General features: G+C 40.9%; 1 protein-coding gene across 2 annotated transcripts in view; it reads right to left on the bottom strand.

The window, feature by feature from the left end:
- Nucleotides 1-19376, bottom strand: part of MSH6 (mutS homolog 6) — a 32216-nt gene that overhangs the window by 3380 nt on the left and 9460 nt on the right. The window contains exons 3-6 of one of the 2 annotated variants that reach the window (XM_054985740.1): nucleotides 15883-16061; nucleotides 5082-7626; nucleotides 1935-2206; nucleotides 600-717 (exon numbers count right to left, since the gene is read on the bottom strand). In XM_054985740.1, coding sequence (XP_054841715.1) covers nucleotides 600-717; nucleotides 1935-2206; nucleotides 5082-7626; nucleotides 15883-16061 — 3114 coding nt within the window. The remainder of the gene's footprint in view (nucleotides 1-599; nucleotides 718-1934; nucleotides 2207-5081; nucleotides 7627-15882; nucleotides 16062-19376) is intronic. The other variant, XM_054985747.1, reaches the window with a different exon arrangement.

Genomic DNA, 19376 nt, shown 5'->3' with positions numbered 1-19376 from the left:
CCTGTGAAATTCAATAGCTTTCATAATAGTAATTTGTTAATTGAATTTAGATTCCACCAGTTCCCCAGTAGCTCAGAACAGTTGTCTAATCTTAAGAACTCCTTGCGGTAAGTCAAACTTAGACATAATGATGCTCCTAAGGCCACACAGTTCTGAGTGTTTACCATATCCAAGTGCAATGCCCTAGTCACCACACTGGCTGACATTTGCCCAGTATTGTCTTTGAAACCTGCAATTTCTAATATTGAAAAATGTTTCCATTTCTCTAATGACATCAAAGACTAAGTTAAAAGTAAGACAGTGTTCAACCATTTAAAATAATGACACTATTATAAATTGGTATTTGACTGATCTATGTGCAACACTGACCAAATGCCCAACCCTAAAATACTGGTGCCTTAAAGAAAAACACTAGTACCTTACTTAAAGCCTCATCCTCTGGAATGAATCAACATGACTGACATACAGGATAATTTTTAAGCTCAAATTCAATTGGGGAAAAGGTGGAACAAAATCTACTAACTGGGAACAACATATATAAAATTTGAAGGGGGCTGCTCCAGCTACCTGCTGTGCTCTAGGATTTTTTAAAAAATCACCTGACAGAATTCTGTCTGAAGCACCAAGTCTCGTAAACACTCGATCAACAGGAGTAATCCTGCAAGATTCAGCAGGTACGAAGAATCCCACCTGAGCCATTATTACCAGGAGGCCAGCCTGCAAAGCAACAAATCAACATAATAGAAGCATATCTTCCATTTCTTCTCCAAGTATAATCCTAGTGAAGTAATTTGTATTTGGTCCAGCCAGTACCAGTAAACATCCTCAGAGCTATCAAATTGTCCTTGGTTGCTCATTCCTTACTGCTGGGATGAAAACCAGGAGGAACCCTTTATCTCTACGAAGAAGTGCTTGAAGTTGAGAATGGGACACTCCATCCTAGTTTTACATTTAATACTAAATCTCAATGAAACCCTGATGGGTATGAGTATAAGAAAATACTGAGTACACATTTCCACAGATGGTGTGGAAATGCAAAATTCGTTTGAAGGCTTTTTGAAGAAAAGAACGTTTCTTGTCACAGTTTTAGAGAAGAAAGCCATCTGAGCTGTTTTGTCACTTCATTTATAAATGCTGCTATATGTTATCTGATTCTAATGGCTCTCACTATCTCTGATCCAGCCAACCAGCTACAGAATGCACTGGTGACCAAGAAACAGGGCAATTTTACATCCTTCTGGTTCCTCAATACAGCCCCCACCCAACTCCTCTGCATGCCTTTTTGCCCATGTGGGTTCCATATGACTTCTGGAATCATCTTCCCAGGGTAGGGGCTAAAAAGGATTGCTAGTAGGATCAATGTAGGGGAAATCCATGCACGTTTTTCTGACGTTTGTTTGCAAGCAAGCTAATGTTCTGTACAAACCAAAAGTGTTCAAATGGAACAGAAAAATTAAAACTGTAAGCAAGAGTGCTCTTGTAGCAAATGACAATCTGGATTTTAGCACTGAGCTGTTTTTTTCAGAAGACATTTTGGCATACTGCACTGCTGTGTATTATATTTTTATATTCTGCCTTTCTTCCAGACAACTCAAGGCAATATACACAGGATTCACAGGTTGCTCCTGGTCTCCGCTACTATCTGGATGGTGGAAAGGGGGCTGGTATAGAGAATCACAAGATTCTGTGAAAAGTACATTGTCCATCTTTATTCTAATAACAGAATTTGGAAGGAGCAAGTCAAACTGTGCTCTCATGAGGAATACCATTTTTCTTCGCAAAAAGCATTTTTGATTTTTTTCCCTACTTGATGTTACAACCAATAAGGAAATCTTTTTTTCAATTCCAAGTATGTTGATCCATATGCAACATTAAAGATTTGGTTTTTAAAACAGTAAACTGGACTGCATAAAAAAAAAGTGTTCTGTAATCACCTGTCTCATGAGAGTCGACTTGCCTCCCATGTTTGGGCCAGTCACCAGAACACAGTGACTGTCAGTCCAGGAACCTGGCTCTTTACCCTTCACACCGATCAGTATATCATTAGGGATGAAGTCATCTCCAAAGAAAGTTTTTGTAATGCATGGGTGGCGTGAAGATCTGAGCTCCAGAAAGGGTGGCGTATTCTTTTCTGGAAGCAGAATTACTGGTCGGCACAATGGTCCATCACATCCCTGACTGTACTGTGCCAGACACTGTAGGACATCTATGAAAGCAAAAAAAAAAAATCCCAATGAGTGAGCTTTCCAGCGTCCTTACTGTTAGTACTGGTATACATCAGATAGCTAGAATACCAGTTACTTAAAGCAATTCATTACAAACCTTTCAGCATAATTCTGTCTTCCAAGTAGCAAGAACAATTCAAAAGCTGTAGAGAACAACTAGTTACTGAGTATCTACTGATCAAAAACAGGCTTAGATGAAAATGGGAGCCTGAAGACTGTATCTCCTATTATTCTGATCTAAGATAGACAACAAAAAGAATTGACACTTAAATCTGTATCAGCCTGAAATGACAACTTCCTAAAGTATTTCCATTTTTTCAAGACAAATAAAACATAATACAGTGTGGGGCTATCAACACCCCAGAAACTCAGATCAACTATTTAAGCGCTTGTGAATAAATAAATAAATAACAACAGCAGCACACATACAACACTTTTCCATACAGATTAGTGTCCCACTCAGTAGTGAATGAAGTCACTGATACTATTATCCCCACAGTACATCTGGGCAGCGGTGGGATTCGAAACAGTAGAGTGCCAACTCGCAGATCAACCACTAAATGACTGTGCTATGGCAGGGAATAAATTTTGCATGCTAAGTGTGAGAAACAAGGTTCATGAAACTGAACAAATTTATCATGGCGTAAGATTCTGTGAGCCAGAATACAAACTGCAAAATGCATCACCTTGGTAGACAGGTATCTGTACCCCCAATGAGAGAAATTAGTACGTTTTTAAAACAAAATCTTTTTATTCCAAAAGTTCAAATACTACAAAACAGGTTTAATTAAGAGTATTTGTATGTGTATATCCCATTCTTCTGCCAACACAGCCAAGAACCAAGACAGGAATAACATGTTTTTATAAAGCAACAAACCTTCTCTATATATACACCTACCCACTTAGTCATTGTATTTAAAATATTTATACCCTGTCCTTTCCTAAGCAGGCTCGCATATCTGAGAGCGAGTTTGGTGTAGTGGTTAAGAGTGCGGGACTCTAATCTGGAGAACCGGGTTTGATTCCCCACTCCTCCACTTGAAGCCAGCTGGGTGACCTGGAGTCAGTCACAGCTTCTAGGTGCTCTCTCAGCCCCACCCACCTCACAGGGTGATTGTTGTGGGGATAATAACAACGTACTTTGTAAACTGCTCTGAGTAGGTGTTAAATCATCCTGAAGGGCAGTATATAAATCTTATGTTGTTGTTGTGGTTGTTATAATAAGCTGGGCTTTGGCCCACACAAGCTTATGCCACAATATCTGTGCTATTTTAAAAAGTCACAATACTGGGTGTTTTTGCCAGGATAGACTAACACAATTATCCCTCTATACTTTTTCATGAAGACTATGCATTGCTGCCACGTAGATCAATAGGAGCAGATTGGCCATTAAGGAAAATCCTGATGGGCTGATGGCCTGAGGAACAGTCTTGTATGGTGGGAGCCATTGCTGCTTTGAGCTGGTGGGGCTCTGGGAGGGAGGTGGCAGCAGCTGCCACCAAAAGCCAGCAACCCCTATCTTGCAGGAACCAGGAATTTCTATCCCACTCAACATAAATGGGTGAGAGTGATGGAGTCACTGCAAGCTGGTAGCCTCTTTGGGTAATGGGAGCAGAATGCAGGCAGGCATGGACCAGTCTCTGGAAAGCCTCCCTCTCCCCTCTATTAGGAGGGCTGGGTCCTTTCCAGAGCTATTTTTTACCTCCCAATCTGCCCCAGTAGATAAGCAACTACTGCACTGAGGCCTAGTTCACATACAAGATGAAATAAGATGGCAGAGAGGTGACAGAATGGACTTATGCTACTTCATGCTGGAAGTGAGTTCTAGCTTTAAATGTTACTTTGCATAAATAATTCCAAGCAAAAAGGAAACTAGCAAAACAGGAAGAAAGGTTCTATATCCTGTCTTTGTCCGTTTTCTGATGCCTCAACCTCACTTCGCTCTCTTCAATGTGTAATCCAAGCCTGAGTTGCTTGATTCCCGTATCTGGAAAAAGATCACTCCCTGCTTCCAGCAGGCTCGTCCATATGATTCATTCCGTTTTAAAGGACAGCATCCTGTATATGCACTTGGTAACAAGAGCACACATTACTGAAGTCTGTTACATCAATGGCACCATAGTGATCACAGAATGGAAGAGTCAATTGTCTTTCCACAGTTCTGCTCTCACAGGATTGCTGTTCCTGTTTTCTACATTCACAATACGCTGGCCTACAGCATGTGCCTTACTGCTAATAGCTATGCAAGAGTTTAGATGGACACATACCCAATTAATAGAGAATTCGGTTAATTTTATCTATCAGGTGTCATTACTTTCTCATATAGGAATTGGTATGGTGGAGGAAATTTTGCCACACAACCCAAATCCTTTGCTACTAGTTAAAAGTTGTAACAGCACCAACTAGATTAAAGGAGTTCTTGGTTACAGGGCATATGTATACAAGGACTAGTGGTAAAATATATTATACAACTTCTGAATAAATTTCTTTTTCATAACTGAAGTTGTGGAGAAAGTTTTTACCAACACCTTGCACTGGATCCAACCAGTTTTTCCACTGGTGAGACAAAGGGATGACCAAAAAAGCTATCATGGGGATCACCTCACCTGTATGGACAAGCCACGAAAGATGGGGGCTGTAATAAGAAAGGAAATCAAGCAACATTAAGTGAAAAAGATTTCTGAATCCAGTTTGTTCACTCAGACTACAAAGTCCAAATGAAATTGCTTTGTGAATCATGTCTGGACTGTAGGCCACCTATTGGCCAGCCCCAATATATTGCATTTAAACATGTAAATGAGATTAAATTGCGGTTAACCCAGAGTTTTATATTAACACACAGTGAAAACTTCATACCTAGAACTGCAATGCATTCCACTGCTGTTCGCCAGTCTTTGCTGTTTTTATCAAAGTTATAAAATAACCTTTTCATACAATCCTTTTGAGCTGCATCCCTCCGTTCTTCAGCATTGACTATCTCCATCAGCATCTTCTCTATATCTTTGGTCCAGTAACGTTTGTAGCCTTTTCTGCTAGACTTCAACACATATTCGTCAGGTAAGTTATGAGGCAATGCACTTTCTGCAATCTCCATTTGGTAGCGGTTTTTGCCTGCTCCCCAATACATCATAGCTTTGCACCCAAGCCGTTTACGTTGCTTTTCCATATACTGACGAAGGCGCTCCTCAACATCATTTATGTCCTGTAGTGCTTTGTCATAATCAGAATCAAACCCAGTTTGAGGATTAATCACACCAGTCCTGCGAGCGGCATTATGATCAAAAGACGTGTCCCACCTTTCAAGCTCTGTTTTCAAATCTGGGAAACAGCCTGCTGGATTTTTAGATTTAACCATTGCTATTTGTTTAAGAGTTTTGGATTTAAAACCATCAACAATATCTTCTAAAATTGAGATAATCTCAAGGATTATTTTAAACCCTTCTAAGGTGGACAAAAAGTCTACAATCTTCTTTTTACTATACCTCATCTCTTCATACATAATTGCCCTGTTATTTGGATGATTCTGGTTCTTAAATGATGACCCAATACTGTGAATCTTGCCCAAGTGTTTTTCAAGGTCTGGCAACTGTTTCAGAAGATCACGTATTTCAGACATTTTGGCAGCCTCAGCTAAGAGGTCTTCAACTGCGTCCAGGCGGTCATTGATAGCAGCAGGATTACATAAGGGTGCACAGAGCCATTGTTTCAAGAGTCTCTTTCCAAATGGGGTACAGCACATATCAAGCTTTTCCAGCAATGAACCTTCTACTGAACCAGTTGTTCCATTGTGCAGTATTTCCAGGTTTGCTAGGGTCACCCCATCCAGTACCATCCTCTGACTAGTTTTAGCAAAGATACTACTTGATGCATTTGTTTTTGTAAGATGAACATCCACAGGAACATATTCTTCAAAATCTGCCATTGATAATAGCTCCTGGTCAATAATACATTTTTTAAGGTAGTAGACACAGCTACCAAGAGCACACAATGCTAACTCACTGTTTTCCCCCGGTGTAAGTCCAAGCGAGTCACTTTCTGCAGTCATGGCTCTGATTACTGGAGGAAGAACAAGCCTACCACTAACATTTTCCTGGCCTTCAAAGTAGTCTCCCTCAATTAAAGTTTTTAATGTTTTGGCTGCATTCCAGAACTGAGAACCAGAAGCCAAGGCCTCTTGCACAGTAGAAGACAGAAAGCCTTTGAGTATCTTTTGTGTTTCTGCAGAGGGATTCCCTCTCTCAAAAAGTATCTGCACTGGAGTATAATGAGCCAAGAGAGTTCTAAACCTTGAGCAATGGCGATCATCTAAGAACTGCCCCACAAAGAATTTGCCCACTGTTGTGTCAACAAAGCATACTCCATAAATACGATGGAGGCCTGTAGAATCAGCAACTTTTTCTTTTACACACAGGAGGTATCTGTTTTGGTCTTCTGTAAGGTCACCATCCAGAATACTGTAGGTTTGTGTCCCTTTGGTAATGATCCTGCATATTTCTCTCCGCACAACCCTGTCAAATTTTGTTGGATGAGCCAAAGATTTACAACGCGCTTCCATCATTTCAGGCGTCTCCATCTGCTCAACACGGACAACTTTATAACCTTTCTGGACTAAGACACTGGAGAATCTGTCAAAAGCTATTTCTGGGAAGCCTGAATGGGCCCAAGTGCCTTTCATGAACACCAGTCCCAGCTCTTTAACTCCAACAACGGCATCCATGTGATACAGCTCATAAAACTTTCCAACTTTGTAGAATATCACACAGTCAAAATTCTGACTCTTCATCTCCCACCACTTCCGCATCCCTGGAGTGCAGTTGGCCAGATAATCTGCTGGCACAAACAGTGTGCCTGGATCATAATCCACATCATTTTTCCTTCTCCTACAGCCATCTTTTCTTTTATCATCCTGCAGCCAATCAATTTTATCATGTTCCCACACAGTTGGGTTGGCATCATCTCCTCCTCCTCCTCCATTAAGGCTTGGCTGATAATCAAAGCATTCAGAAGCTGTGAAAGAGGTTAGCTTATACTTGATCTCAGCAGAAAGATTAATTTCTCTTCTGGGAGTAACAGGAGGGTCATTTTTAACGATTTCCTTCTGAGGTGGTTTGCTTATCTTTTCCTGAGTTTGTTTATTACGGGATTTTACGGGATTTTCTGCTTCCTTTTTTGGATTAGCCTCAAATTCAGAAGCTTCACTGTCCCCTCCTCCATTGCTGACTTCATCACTGCTGACTTCTTCTGGCTTAAACTCCATGTCTGAACCTTCATTGTCAGTATCTGAATCCATGACCACTCTTCTCCTTTTGGGTCTTCCAGCAGGTTGCTGTCGTCCAGCTGTCCTTTTATTTCTTTTCCCTGCTTCTGCTTTGTCAAAATCTTCACCCTCATCACTTATCTGCTAATAAAAAAGAAAGAAACAGGAAGTCAGGTGTTTGAAAAGCAAGCTGGTAAGCCAAGAGGTAAACAGCAAGCTAACATTGAAAATCTGGGCAGAGCCCAACACAGCACTTTCTTTAAAACCTACAATTGACAAAAAGAATAAAGATCTGGTTTTCTTAACTGAAAAAAGAATACAAGTTTCTTGGCACAGTGCTGTGCTATATTGTGTAAAGCACTGGACTTTTCCATTCTCTTTGACCACAATATACTTCTTTTTTTTTTTTTTTTTGAAAAATTTTTATTGGGTTAGAATCCATTATTTCCACATTTACATTCAATTTTCCCCAATTTTTTCATCTCTAACCCCCTCCCTTTCCCCCCCCTTTTTGTTGACTTCCAACAGCTTTCCAACCCTTTGTCCCCTTTCCCTTACTTTTATTAGCTTCCTCTATCTAAAACAAATATATATTCTCCATTATTCTAAGCAGTACATCCTTAACTATTTTTAACATTATATGCCCAAACTGTAAGCCTTTGTTTCTATCTTAGATAAACAATTTATCCCAATTTTTCAATTTCAGGTATTTCTATATATCATAAACCATATAGATCATACATTCGTTTATATCAAACAATTTGACTTATTCTCTATATATATTACTCATTCTATCTTTTTATAATAGTTCTATATATCTCTCCTCACGTAGTCAATCAATTTGACCCATCTATATCTTCAGACATTCAGTTTGGTACAAAACTTATCAGAAAAAAAAGAAAATATTGTTAGTTAATCGCTCCTTATATTTAGTCCTTATAATTAATTATTTTCTCTATGTTCTGTTTGTTAACCTACATATATCTATATATATGTCAATCTATTAATCTGACTGCTTATTAATTCACATTTATCTCTTCTCCCCCCGGTAAAGTCTCCCCCCTCTACTTCAATACTTCAGTAGTTCTCAAACTGCCACAGTTTTCCTCCCACCTCCCATTTCTTCTCCAGGTATTGTTTCAGCTTCTCCCAGTCTGTGTTGAACTGCCCTGAGTCCAGATCTCTCAATTTTCTTGTCATCTTGTCCATTTCAGCCATATACAGCAATTTGTAAGTCCAATCTTCCATAGTTGGCACTTCTTGTACTTTCCATTTTTGCGCATACAAAAGTCTAGCTGCTGCTGTCATATAAAATATCAACGTCCTGTGTTGGGCTGGAATTCCCTCCATTCCCAAGTTCAGTAGCAGGAGTTCTGGGTTCTTATTAATTTGAAATTGTAAAATTTCACTCATTTCTCTTATTATTTCCCCCCAGTACTGCCTGGCTACCTCACACGACCACCACATATGATAGAGGGAGCCCTCATGCTTCTTACATTTCCAGCATTTATTAGAAGTATTCAAATTCCCTAGCGCAATCTTCTTTGGTGTCATGTACCAACGATAGATCATTTTATGAATGTTCTCTTTGATATTAATACATGTCGTTGTCTTCATTGTAGTTTTCCACAAGTATTCCCATGCCTCCATTGTTATTTCTTTATTAAAGTTTATAGCCCATTTCACCATTTGTGTTTTAACTATCTCATCCTCGGTATACCACTTCAACAGTACTTGGTATACCTTGGATATTCTTTTCTTATCTTCTTTAAGAAGGGTCTGCTCTAGTTCCGAATTCTCTATTCGTATACCTCCCTTTACAGAGTCCGAATTATATAAGTCTCTGATCTGTCTATACTGGAACCAATCGTAGTTAGGTGATAGTTCCTCTTGTGTCTTTATTCTAAGTTTGGATGCTTCAGTTTTAGTTATTTCTTTATACGTTAAACATTGTTGTTCATTATCAACAGCTCTCGGGTCTATCACCTCATATGGAACCACCCACAAAGGGGTTCCTTCTTGTAGATAAATTCTGTACTTCTTCCAGATTATGTATAGACTTCTCCGAACAAAGTGATGCAGGAACATCGAGTTGACCTTTACTTTGTCATGCCATAAATATGCGTGCCATCCAAATATTTTTTTATATCCCTCTAGGGCTAATAGTTTCTTGTTCTTTAATGTCATCCATTCTTTCAACCAAACTAGGCAGATTGCATCATGATAAAGTCTCAGATTGGGCAGTTGCATTCCGCCTCTTTCCTTTGCATCTTGTAAAACTTTCACTTTCACTCGAGGCTTCTTGCCTGCCCAAACAAAATCTGATATTTTCCTCTGCCATTTTTCAAATTGTTTGGAGTCTCTGATGATTGGTATTGTCTGTAGCAAAAACATTACTCTTGGTAACACATTCATCTTAACTGCTGCAATCCTACCCAACCATGACAAATTCAATCTATTCCATTTAATCAAGTCTCTCTCTATCTGAGTCCATAGTTTTTCATAATTGTTTTTGAATAGATCTATGTTCTTTGCAGTTAATTCGACTCCCAAATATTTCACTTTACTTGTTACTTCACAATCCGTTGTTTCCATTAACAATTGTTGTTTCTGCTTAGTCATATTTTTGCATAATATCTTTGACTTCTTTTTGTTAATGAAGAAACCTGCCAAGTCTCCAAACTCCTTGATCTTATCTATCACTCTTGGCATGTTCTCCAATGGGTCCTCTACAATTAACATTATGTCATCCGCAAATGCTCTGACCTTGTATGAATAGTCCTTTATTTTTATTCCACGAATTTCATCATCTTGACGTATTTGTATCATCAGAATCTCCAATACTAAAATGAACAACAATGGAGATAACGGGCAACCTTGTCTTGTTCCTTTACTTATCGTCAATTTCTTGGTCAATTCATCATTCACCACAATTGCTGCAGTCTGGTCTCTATAAATTTCCTTAATTGCTCTGATGAATCTTTCTCCCAATTGTAGCTTTTCCATAGTGGCAAACATAAAGTCCCAGTTTAAATTGTCAAACGCTTTTTCAGCGTCAACAAAGAAGAAACCAACCTCTTTGTCACAACGCTTGTCATAATATTCAATAGCATTGATCACTGTCCTTAAGTTGTCTCTTATTTGTCTGTCTGGCAAAAAGCCTGCTTGTTCCTCCTCTATGACTTCCGAGAGCCACCCCTTCAATCTCTCCGCCAATATCTTCGCAAAAATTTTGTAGTCATTGTTGAGTAGCGATATAGGTCTATAATTTTTCACATTAGTCAGGTCTTGGCCCTCTTTTGGGATCAATGATATATTCGCTTCACTCCAAGTTTCTGGAATCCTTTGATCCCTTAAAACCCCATTCATCACCTCTTTTAGGAATGGTGCCAGTTCATTAGCCATTGTCTTATAGAATTTAGCCGTAAGTCCATCTGGCCCTGGCGCCTTTCCTAGATTTGCAGATTGTATTGCCTTACTTATTTCCTCGTCAGTTACTTCACTATTCAACTTATTTCTCCAAGCTTCCGAGATTTCTGGAAGTTTGGTTTTCTCCAAATATGACGCTATTGATTCTTTGTTTACTTCTTTTTTATTATACAGCTTAGCGTAAAATTTATAAAAGGCTCTACTAATGGTAGCCTGCTCCAAATACGTTTTGTTATCTTCGCAAATTTTATTTATTATCTTCTTTTCCCTTTTCTTCTTCAATTGCCATGCCAGGTACTTCCCAGGTTTATTAGCACCCTCAAACGCTTTTTGATTCAGTCTTTTGAGATTCCACTCCAATTCTTTATTGCTCATTGCTGTTAGCTGTTCTTGAAGTATTTTAATTTCCTGGTATACCTTCTTTTTCCCTGGTCTCTTTTTTAGCTGTGTTTCTTTGGCTTTTATTTTCTCCTCAATCTCTTGTCTTTTCTCCTCTTTCTTCTTTCTTGCTCTACCATTTAAGTCCATTAGTATGCCCCTTACAACCGCCTTGTAAGCATCCCAAACTTTATTGGTTGGTACTTCTTTATTCACGTTGTATTGTATAAAAAACTTTGTCTCTCTTCTCAGTATTTCCATATTCTCTCTTTCCTGTAACAAGTCCTCATTTATTCTCCATGCTTTCCTTTTTCTCTTTTTTCCAAATTTCCACATAATTGGGTTGTGATCTGAGCCTACCATAGGCATTATTTCTACCTCCTTAGTCCATAATGCTAAGTCTTTTGAGGCCCAGATCATATCAATTCTTGATAATGTAGAATGCCTTGCAGAATAAAAAGTAAACTGTCTGCTTTTAGGATATTCTCTCCTCCATACATCTTCAAGAGTCTCTTGTTGAATCAACTCAAAAAAAAGCTTTGGTAATAGTCCTCTTTTCTTTTGTGCCGTTGTAGTCTTTTTGTCTAGTTCCAAGTCTGTCACTCCATTGAAGTCTCCAGCAAGAATTATCTGGTCGTATGCAAGATCGTCTAAATGCTTCCTTAAATCCTCAAAGAAGCTTTCTTTTGCACCGTTAGGTGCATAAAGTCCGACTACCAACACTCTCTTTAAATTCCAAATACATTCCACTGCTACAAATCTAGCTTCCACATCTCTCATAACAAATTTTGGCTGTAGCTCCTCTTTTATGTACAACACCACTCCTCTTTTTTTCTTGTTGGAGGCCGCTACATATTCTTTGCCCAATTTTCCAGATTTTAAATATTTTACATCCTGCTTTCTGATATGGGTCTCTTGCAAACAAACAATGTCACATTTTTGTTTTAGTAGCCAGTGAAAAGTATTTTTCCTCTTATTCGGTGAGTTTAGTCCATTTACATTCCAAGATAATACTTTACACTCCATACTCATGATCTTGTTGGTAAGTCTTTTTCATTGTCCTTAATAAATCGCTCCATCTCTCGCTCAGATCTGATGCGTTTTTTGGCCCCTCCAAACTCAAAGGACACTCCTTCCGGTAACTCCCATCTGTACCTGATTTTCATGTCCTTCAAAATCTGAATTAGCACTTTATATTTTTTCCGGTCCAGTAACACTGATCTGGGCAGTTCCTTCATTATAATAATCGTCTTGCCATCAATCTCCAATGGATCTTGAAACTGTTTTGTCACAATCCTCTCTTTCATATTTCGTGTTGTAAACTGCACAATCACATCTCTTGGTAGTTTCCTCTGGGTTGCTATTCTCGAATTCACACGGTATGCCACATCTAGGATAGCCACAACTTCCTCCTCCTCCTTCCCCAGGTACTCAGCCAACACCTCAGTCATCTGTTCTTGCGCTGACTTTCCTTCCACTTCTGGCAAACCACGAAAACGTAGCTGCTTCTCCATATGTTTAGTTTCTGCAACTGACATTCTCCCCTTCACCAATCTCATCTCTGTTTGTTGCGTGTCTGCTAAATTCTCCATCGCGTCTTCTACTGTTTTAACTCTCTGCTGCGTTCCTTGTAATTCACTTCGTATTGTTTCCATACCTTTTTTCACTTCTGACAGCTCCGATTTTACTGTCTGTGTAACCTCTTTAACCTCTTTTATCAGCTCCAATTTCGTGTCCTTAAGTTCTTTAATCATATCTAAAAGTTTTTTGTCCAGGTTTTTATCCAGGTTTTCTATTGCCGATTGCCACTCTTTTTTTGACATCGTGGGGCTTGCTTTAGCTCGCTCCCACGAATCCGCTCTCTTCCTTAACTCCGTGGCGTAAAATTTAACGTTTTTCTATTTTAAATGTCCCGGTCTTCTTATAGAAATTAAGTTTTAAAGAGTCCAAAATGTCGGGCGTCTTTTCTCTATGGTTTCTCTATGATTTTGTAATCCAAGATGGCCTACTTCCTCTTCCGCTGAAGCCGCGACCCTTCCCCTTTCAAAAATGGCGATTCCCTACTTCCTGCCCTCCAGCAAGGGCCGCTTCTCTCCAGCCACTCTATTGTTATTACGCACTTCCTGTCTCCCGTCTTCCCACAGCAGATCTCGCGATGGTGTCTTTTTCTCACAGCTCCAAAGCCACAGGTATTCAAAACAATAGTCCCATTTCTTTAATAACTTCTTTAAACTTAGTCTCTTTTTAAATTCGATTCCTGCCGAGTCTTCCCCTCCTTTTCACTAGTCTGTTGCAGTTTAAAAATCTACTTTTTTTCCTCTCTGTTTTTATCAATCTGTCCCGTCTCAGAAGATAATGATCTTTACCTTCTCTTCACTTTTCTCGGGTTGTAATCGCTGTTTCGATTTTAAGTTCTCCTCTCAGCTTCTTCCCCCAATCGATGCTTGGGTATGTAGGTCTTATGCCAGCCGAATTGGCCCCAAAACTGCCGCAGAGATTATAGCCGACCCGTCGCAAGGTGGGACCTCAAGGATCGGGGGGAGACTCGCTGTGTAGAGCCCCCCCTCGTCCGAGATCTAGCTCACCCTAGGGTCTTGAGCGTTCTTTGCCTGCTCCCCGCCTGAGAGCAGTCGGCCGCGGGCTATTTTCACCCCGCCGGCCGGTTAAAACGGCAGTCCGGTCAGCTCCGCAAGTGGAGCTGCGTTAGACCTCCATGGATCCCAAACAGGAAGTCCCCGACCACAATATACTTCTGTCAGTAATAAGGTGTTATTAATTCTGAAGAATGACAACCATTTTTTAAAGAATATGAGGGCAGCGCAAAGATGCTTTCACACAAAAATAAAACTAAACATATGCAGACAGATTCTAGGGTTCTGCATTCACATCTTGCCTCATCTTATGTATCAGAATTAGACATGGGCACGAACCAAAAAAAATCCAAACCACGTGATTCGTGGTTTTGTAGCATTCCACGAACCATGATCTTCTGACCTTTTCCCAGTTGAGTAATTGGTTCGTGGCACTTCAACCGCCCCGCACTGGCTGCTGAAGCTGGTGCGGGGCGTTTGAAACAGACAGCCCCTTTCTTCTGCTGCCCGGGCAGCAGGAGAACAGGACTATCAGTTTCACAGACCCTGCACTGGTTTCAGCCTGTTGGCTGAACCCAGCGCAGGGTCTGTGAAACTGACAGCCCAGGCAGGAGAAAGGGGCTGTCAGTTTCAGACCCCATGCCGGTTCCAGTGCATGGTCTGTGAAACTGACAGCCCCTTTCTCCTGCAGTTCTGGCAGCTGAAGAGGCTGTCAGTTTCACAGACCCCGCGCTGGAACCAACTTGGGGGCTGTGAAACTGACAGCCTCCTTTCCTGCTGCCCAGGCAGCGCGGAGTCTGTGGAACTGACAGCCTTTCTCCTACTGCCAGAGTAGCAGGAGAAAGGGGCTGTCAGTTTCACAGATCCTGTGCTGGAACCGGCGCGGGGTCTGTAAAACTGACAGCCCAGGCAGCAGGAGAAAGGGGCTATCAGTTTCACATACCCCGCGCCGGTTCCAATGCGGGGTATGTAAAACTGGAACCAGCACGGGGTCTGTGAAACTAACAGCCTCTTTCTCCCACTGCCTGGGCTGTCAGTTTTACAGACCCCGCACCAGTTCCAGTGCAGGGTCTGTGAAACTGACAGTCCCTTTCTACTGCTGCCAGAGCAGCAGGAGAAAGGGGCTGTCAGTTTCACAGACCCCCCACACTGGGTTCAGCCAATGGGCTTTCTCCTGCTGCCAGAACGGCAGGAGAAAGGGGCTGTCAGTTTCACAGACCCTGCGCTGGAACTGGTATGGGGTCTGTGAAACTCCAAACCGGCGATGAAACGGCTGGAAAAATTCATTTGTTCTGAAAAATGTGGTCCCACGGAACGCGTGTTTTGCTGCAAATGAACCAGCAGTTCCGTATGGAATTTTGTTCCGTGGTTCGTTTCATGCCCATCTCTAATCAGAATATATGCAGTAACATGAACAAATAAAGCAGCCGCTACAAAATACTGCCATCTAGCAGTGACCTACTATTTTTTTCCTAAGACAAGCAACATAAGCCAGTAAATATTCTTTGACCTAAATATCACTGGCAGAGTCTTCTCATTCTGTCTTTGTGTGAGTCTATGCATGTAATATTTAACTTTCTTTTCCAGATTTGATCTCAAATGGGGGCTAGATAGAAGGCCTTCAAAGGCTATTTTTTGTTAATAGGATTAATGTTTTTCAAGTTTTTTTAAGGAAAAGTCACATAGGGATGATATCATATTTAAGCCCTCTAGGAAACTAAATATATTTTGCAGCTTCCCAGCCTTGAGCTAGTTTACAACAAAAAGACGGGGGGGGGGAGTGCTCATTGTGCAAAAGATTCTCCTCCAAGTTTTCCTTACCAAGACAGAGGCAGATCGATTCACAAACTGCCAGTGGTTGTGAGTTTAATGGATTCCTTAGCACTTTCATCTGAAGATATTAGAAGGCAAATATGCATGTATATGAAACTGTGCTCAAGCAAGACTGAAAAATCTGTTTTCTGATCTACTCTGAAAGCAAACAAAACAAAAAATAAATCACCTCCATCTCTTCATCTTCATCTTCCTCCTCACTTTCTGAAGGTTTGTCACACACAGCCAAACTAAGTCGGTCAGATTTATCTTTTCCCAAAGCAGCATCTGCCAGTTCCATTGCTTTTTTAATTTCAGGCTTTGAGCTGTAAAACATACCTCCCCTCTGTGTTTCCCGGCCTGTAGAACCTGTAAAGTGAGAAGAAATTGGTCAGAAACCACATTTGAACTAAAACGTGGTCAGTGTCTCTCTAATTTTTTGTACATTATCTAAAATGCAGAAGTTTTACAGCAAACATTCCATTTCATGTTCTAAATTCATAATCTTGTGAGATATATTATTTGGAACTGTCAGGAAGCAACACTGCTTCATATAGTACTTTACAAAACTTATATGTGAACACCCTGAAAAAAGTATGGAGTATTTCATAAAACTTATCCTTGGAGAGTATTTTTCAATTTTTTTTCAGCAGAAGATGGGGAGAGGGGTCGAAATACAATATTTCGCTTCCTGAATGACGAAGAAAATTTTTAAAGCAGCATTCTCCAATAAGTATCAACCCGCAGACAATTCACACTAGCATACATTTACTTGATCAAAGCTCTAAAGACAGTACCTTTTTTTAAAAAAAGCTTGTGGAACTTCAAAAATGAACAATGGCATTCTAATCCTTTGGCATCAGAAAGGTGCAACTATGTTTACGATGGCACTGTAACATACTTACTGTAGCCTAAACTGGGCTCTAGTTCACAAAAGCTTTATTAACTGCATACATTCCAATTCAGTGTAAATATGTGCCAAATTAATGTAATACTTTAAGCAACTGATAAAGAAAATACAGAACACCATCTTAAGTGTTGTGGTTAAATTTGCAGTCTACAAAGCATGCTGCTTTTACAACAGCCCTCTGGGTCCCTTTGTTTACAACTTGCTCCATATTACTCCATCTTTTGCATCAAGTGAAATAAACTGGTAAGTGTTAAAACAGATACAAATATAACTCAAGGAACGAACAAACTAACTTGAGAAATCGCTTTTAAGTCATAGGAGATCAGTGCCACCTGTCCAGGGCTGGGCACCCCACTTCCCCTGGACTTATCCCACCACCCCCAAGGACTTACCCCAGCCCAAACATGTGATACCTGGAGATGCCAGAAGGGACGCAGCTGAAGTCAGGGAGAAGGCAGTGTGGCCACACAGAGCAGGGGGCAGCCAGACCCCAGCAGCAAGAGAGGCGGCAGTGACAAGCAGAGAGCTGGCTGCCAGCAGCAGTGGCTCAGAGGTCGCCCTTGTAGCAGCAACCACAGCCAATGGTGACAAGAGGATGAGGCCAGGTACAACCCGCTAAGCCCACCAGAACCCAGGCTGCAGGGTACCGCCCCAAGCAGCTGGACACTCTCATGGCAGCACAGACCACTTTCATCCACCACGGCGGAAGCCACCACCCACGCACCCGCAAGTCCCACATGCCAGACCAACCCTCTGCAGGGACAGCGCAGCTACAGGAAGCCAAGACAGCCACTCGGTGGGAACGGAGGTCAGGCTGAGTCAACTGGAGCGGCCCAGCCAGCCCCACCCTGAGAGCAGCATATGAGAGTGAAGGAAGGGGCCGGGAGAGAAGGAATGCCCCAGAGACACCCAGACAGGCCAGCAGGCCTGCCAATCACCACAGGAATAGAGGAATGACACTCAATAGAGCCAGGGCCATGGGAAGGGGCAAGGACACCCCAGGAAAACCCTATAAAGGTGGACCCTATAAAGGCGGACCCAACAGGGAAGGTATGGAGTGTTTAGGAGTGAAGGGTGAGTGAGATAGCAAGAGAGTGGTGGAGTTTGAGCTAGCCCAACCAGGGGGTGAGAAGATACAAGGGTGATGTATACCACCCTCCTCCCACCACTGAGGGTCCTACCCAAAACTGGGCCGCAGCCAGGGCTCACCTGGAGGGCGCCCACATCCCAGACCCCATTGGAGCCCTGGGAGAACATGACACCATAACAACTAACAAAATTCAGAATGAGTTTTTCTATAAACCTTTTATTTTCTGAACTCCTTGTAGCTCAAAGTGAAAGTTCAGAATCGTAAGCTTTGATCTTTCAAACACTGAAGCCAGAAGTACAGATTGTTAAAAACAAAAGCATCATTTACTGAAATAGAGCTGAGTATAAATAATACGGCTTCAAGAGAGCAATCCTATTCTATGTCAATGTTACTTATGCTTTGGTTTGTCTTTCTGCTACTGTGGTGATACTGTTTTTCCTTATGCTGATTTTAGGTTGCTTTTATGATTTAATGATTGTATAGTTATTGTGGAAAGGGTCTAGGCCTAGAACTTTGCTGGAGTTTGATTCAGGAAAAGAAATACATATGCATAGATCATGTAAATAGGGCAAGGGAAGGAGGGATTGGAGGGGGGAAAAAGATATCCTTGCAGTTCTAAGAAATGTGTGCCTTGAAACCATTTGAAACCTCAAGGCAAGACAAAACATGCTTGTCTGCTTAATCCAGTGTGGTGTAATGGTTAGAGTGTTGGACAAGGATCTGGGGGACCCAGGTTTGAATCCTCACTCTGCCATGAAAGCTCGCTGGGTGACCTTGGGCCTGTCTCACACTCTTTCAGCCTAACCTACCTCACAGGGTCATTGTAAGGATAAAATGGATAAAAGCTTCGAGTCCCCACTGGGGAGAAAGGCAGGGTATCAATGAAGTAAATTGAAAAAAAATGAAATCTAGTCTTAAGACTGCTCATATTATAAGCACCTGAATTGCAAGCTGCCTTAACCCACACTGTCAGTTAAACATGCACAAGATCTTATTCTCATAATTTGAGTAGTTGGAAGACCTCTATATAGGATAAATGCCTTTTGCAACATATGTATTTTATTTTTTATTTTATTTTATTCAGCTTATACTCTGCCCTTCCTGCATGTGGGCTCAGGGCAGCTTACAACAAAGATATACAATTAAAACATACAATAAAAGCATCATAACAACATGTAACCAAAATACCATAAGTACTCCATAGGAGCATGCATCTAGAAAATTTTCCTTGTTTCGGATCAGGAGCTGTTTAGTGAAATGTTTAAAGTGACTGGATAGTTTTCTGGTGGGGCGCTGCCAGGTCAGGGTCAAAATTCATTAGTTTTTTTCCGTTCTCATGATTTTTGTGGCCATTCTTTTTAATGGAGAAGGAGAGGGGGGACCAACTGGAGGCTCTGGAGCAGCTGTTTTTGAATTTAATGGCACCAAAATCATACAGAACAGTCTTCTCCCTAATCTAAAGAACTTCTACATTTCAAGCAGACTGAACAAGGGCTAAGTTTACAGACCTTCAAAATAGGTCTCTCTCTGTGCAGCCGAGTTCTCTCTACTAAGTTTTCTCTATATAATTTATAATTTCATTTCAGCATCTCAACAGATTGTTAAGAAGCAATTATAAATTATAAATACATCTAGGAATATTGCCAACAGTTAGACGTTATCAGCATATCATTTGTTTTTGTCC

The sequence above is a fragment of the Eublepharis macularius genome, chromosome 1 (assembly GCF_028583425.1).
Source record: "Eublepharis macularius isolate TG4126 chromosome 1, MPM_Emac_v1.0, whole genome shotgun sequence".
NCBI classification, from domain to species: domain Eukaryota; kingdom Metazoa; phylum Chordata; class Lepidosauria; order Squamata; family Eublepharidae; genus Eublepharis; species Eublepharis macularius.
Note: the sequence above shows the minus strand (reverse complement) of the source record. Positions and strands in the feature narration are given on the sequence as shown.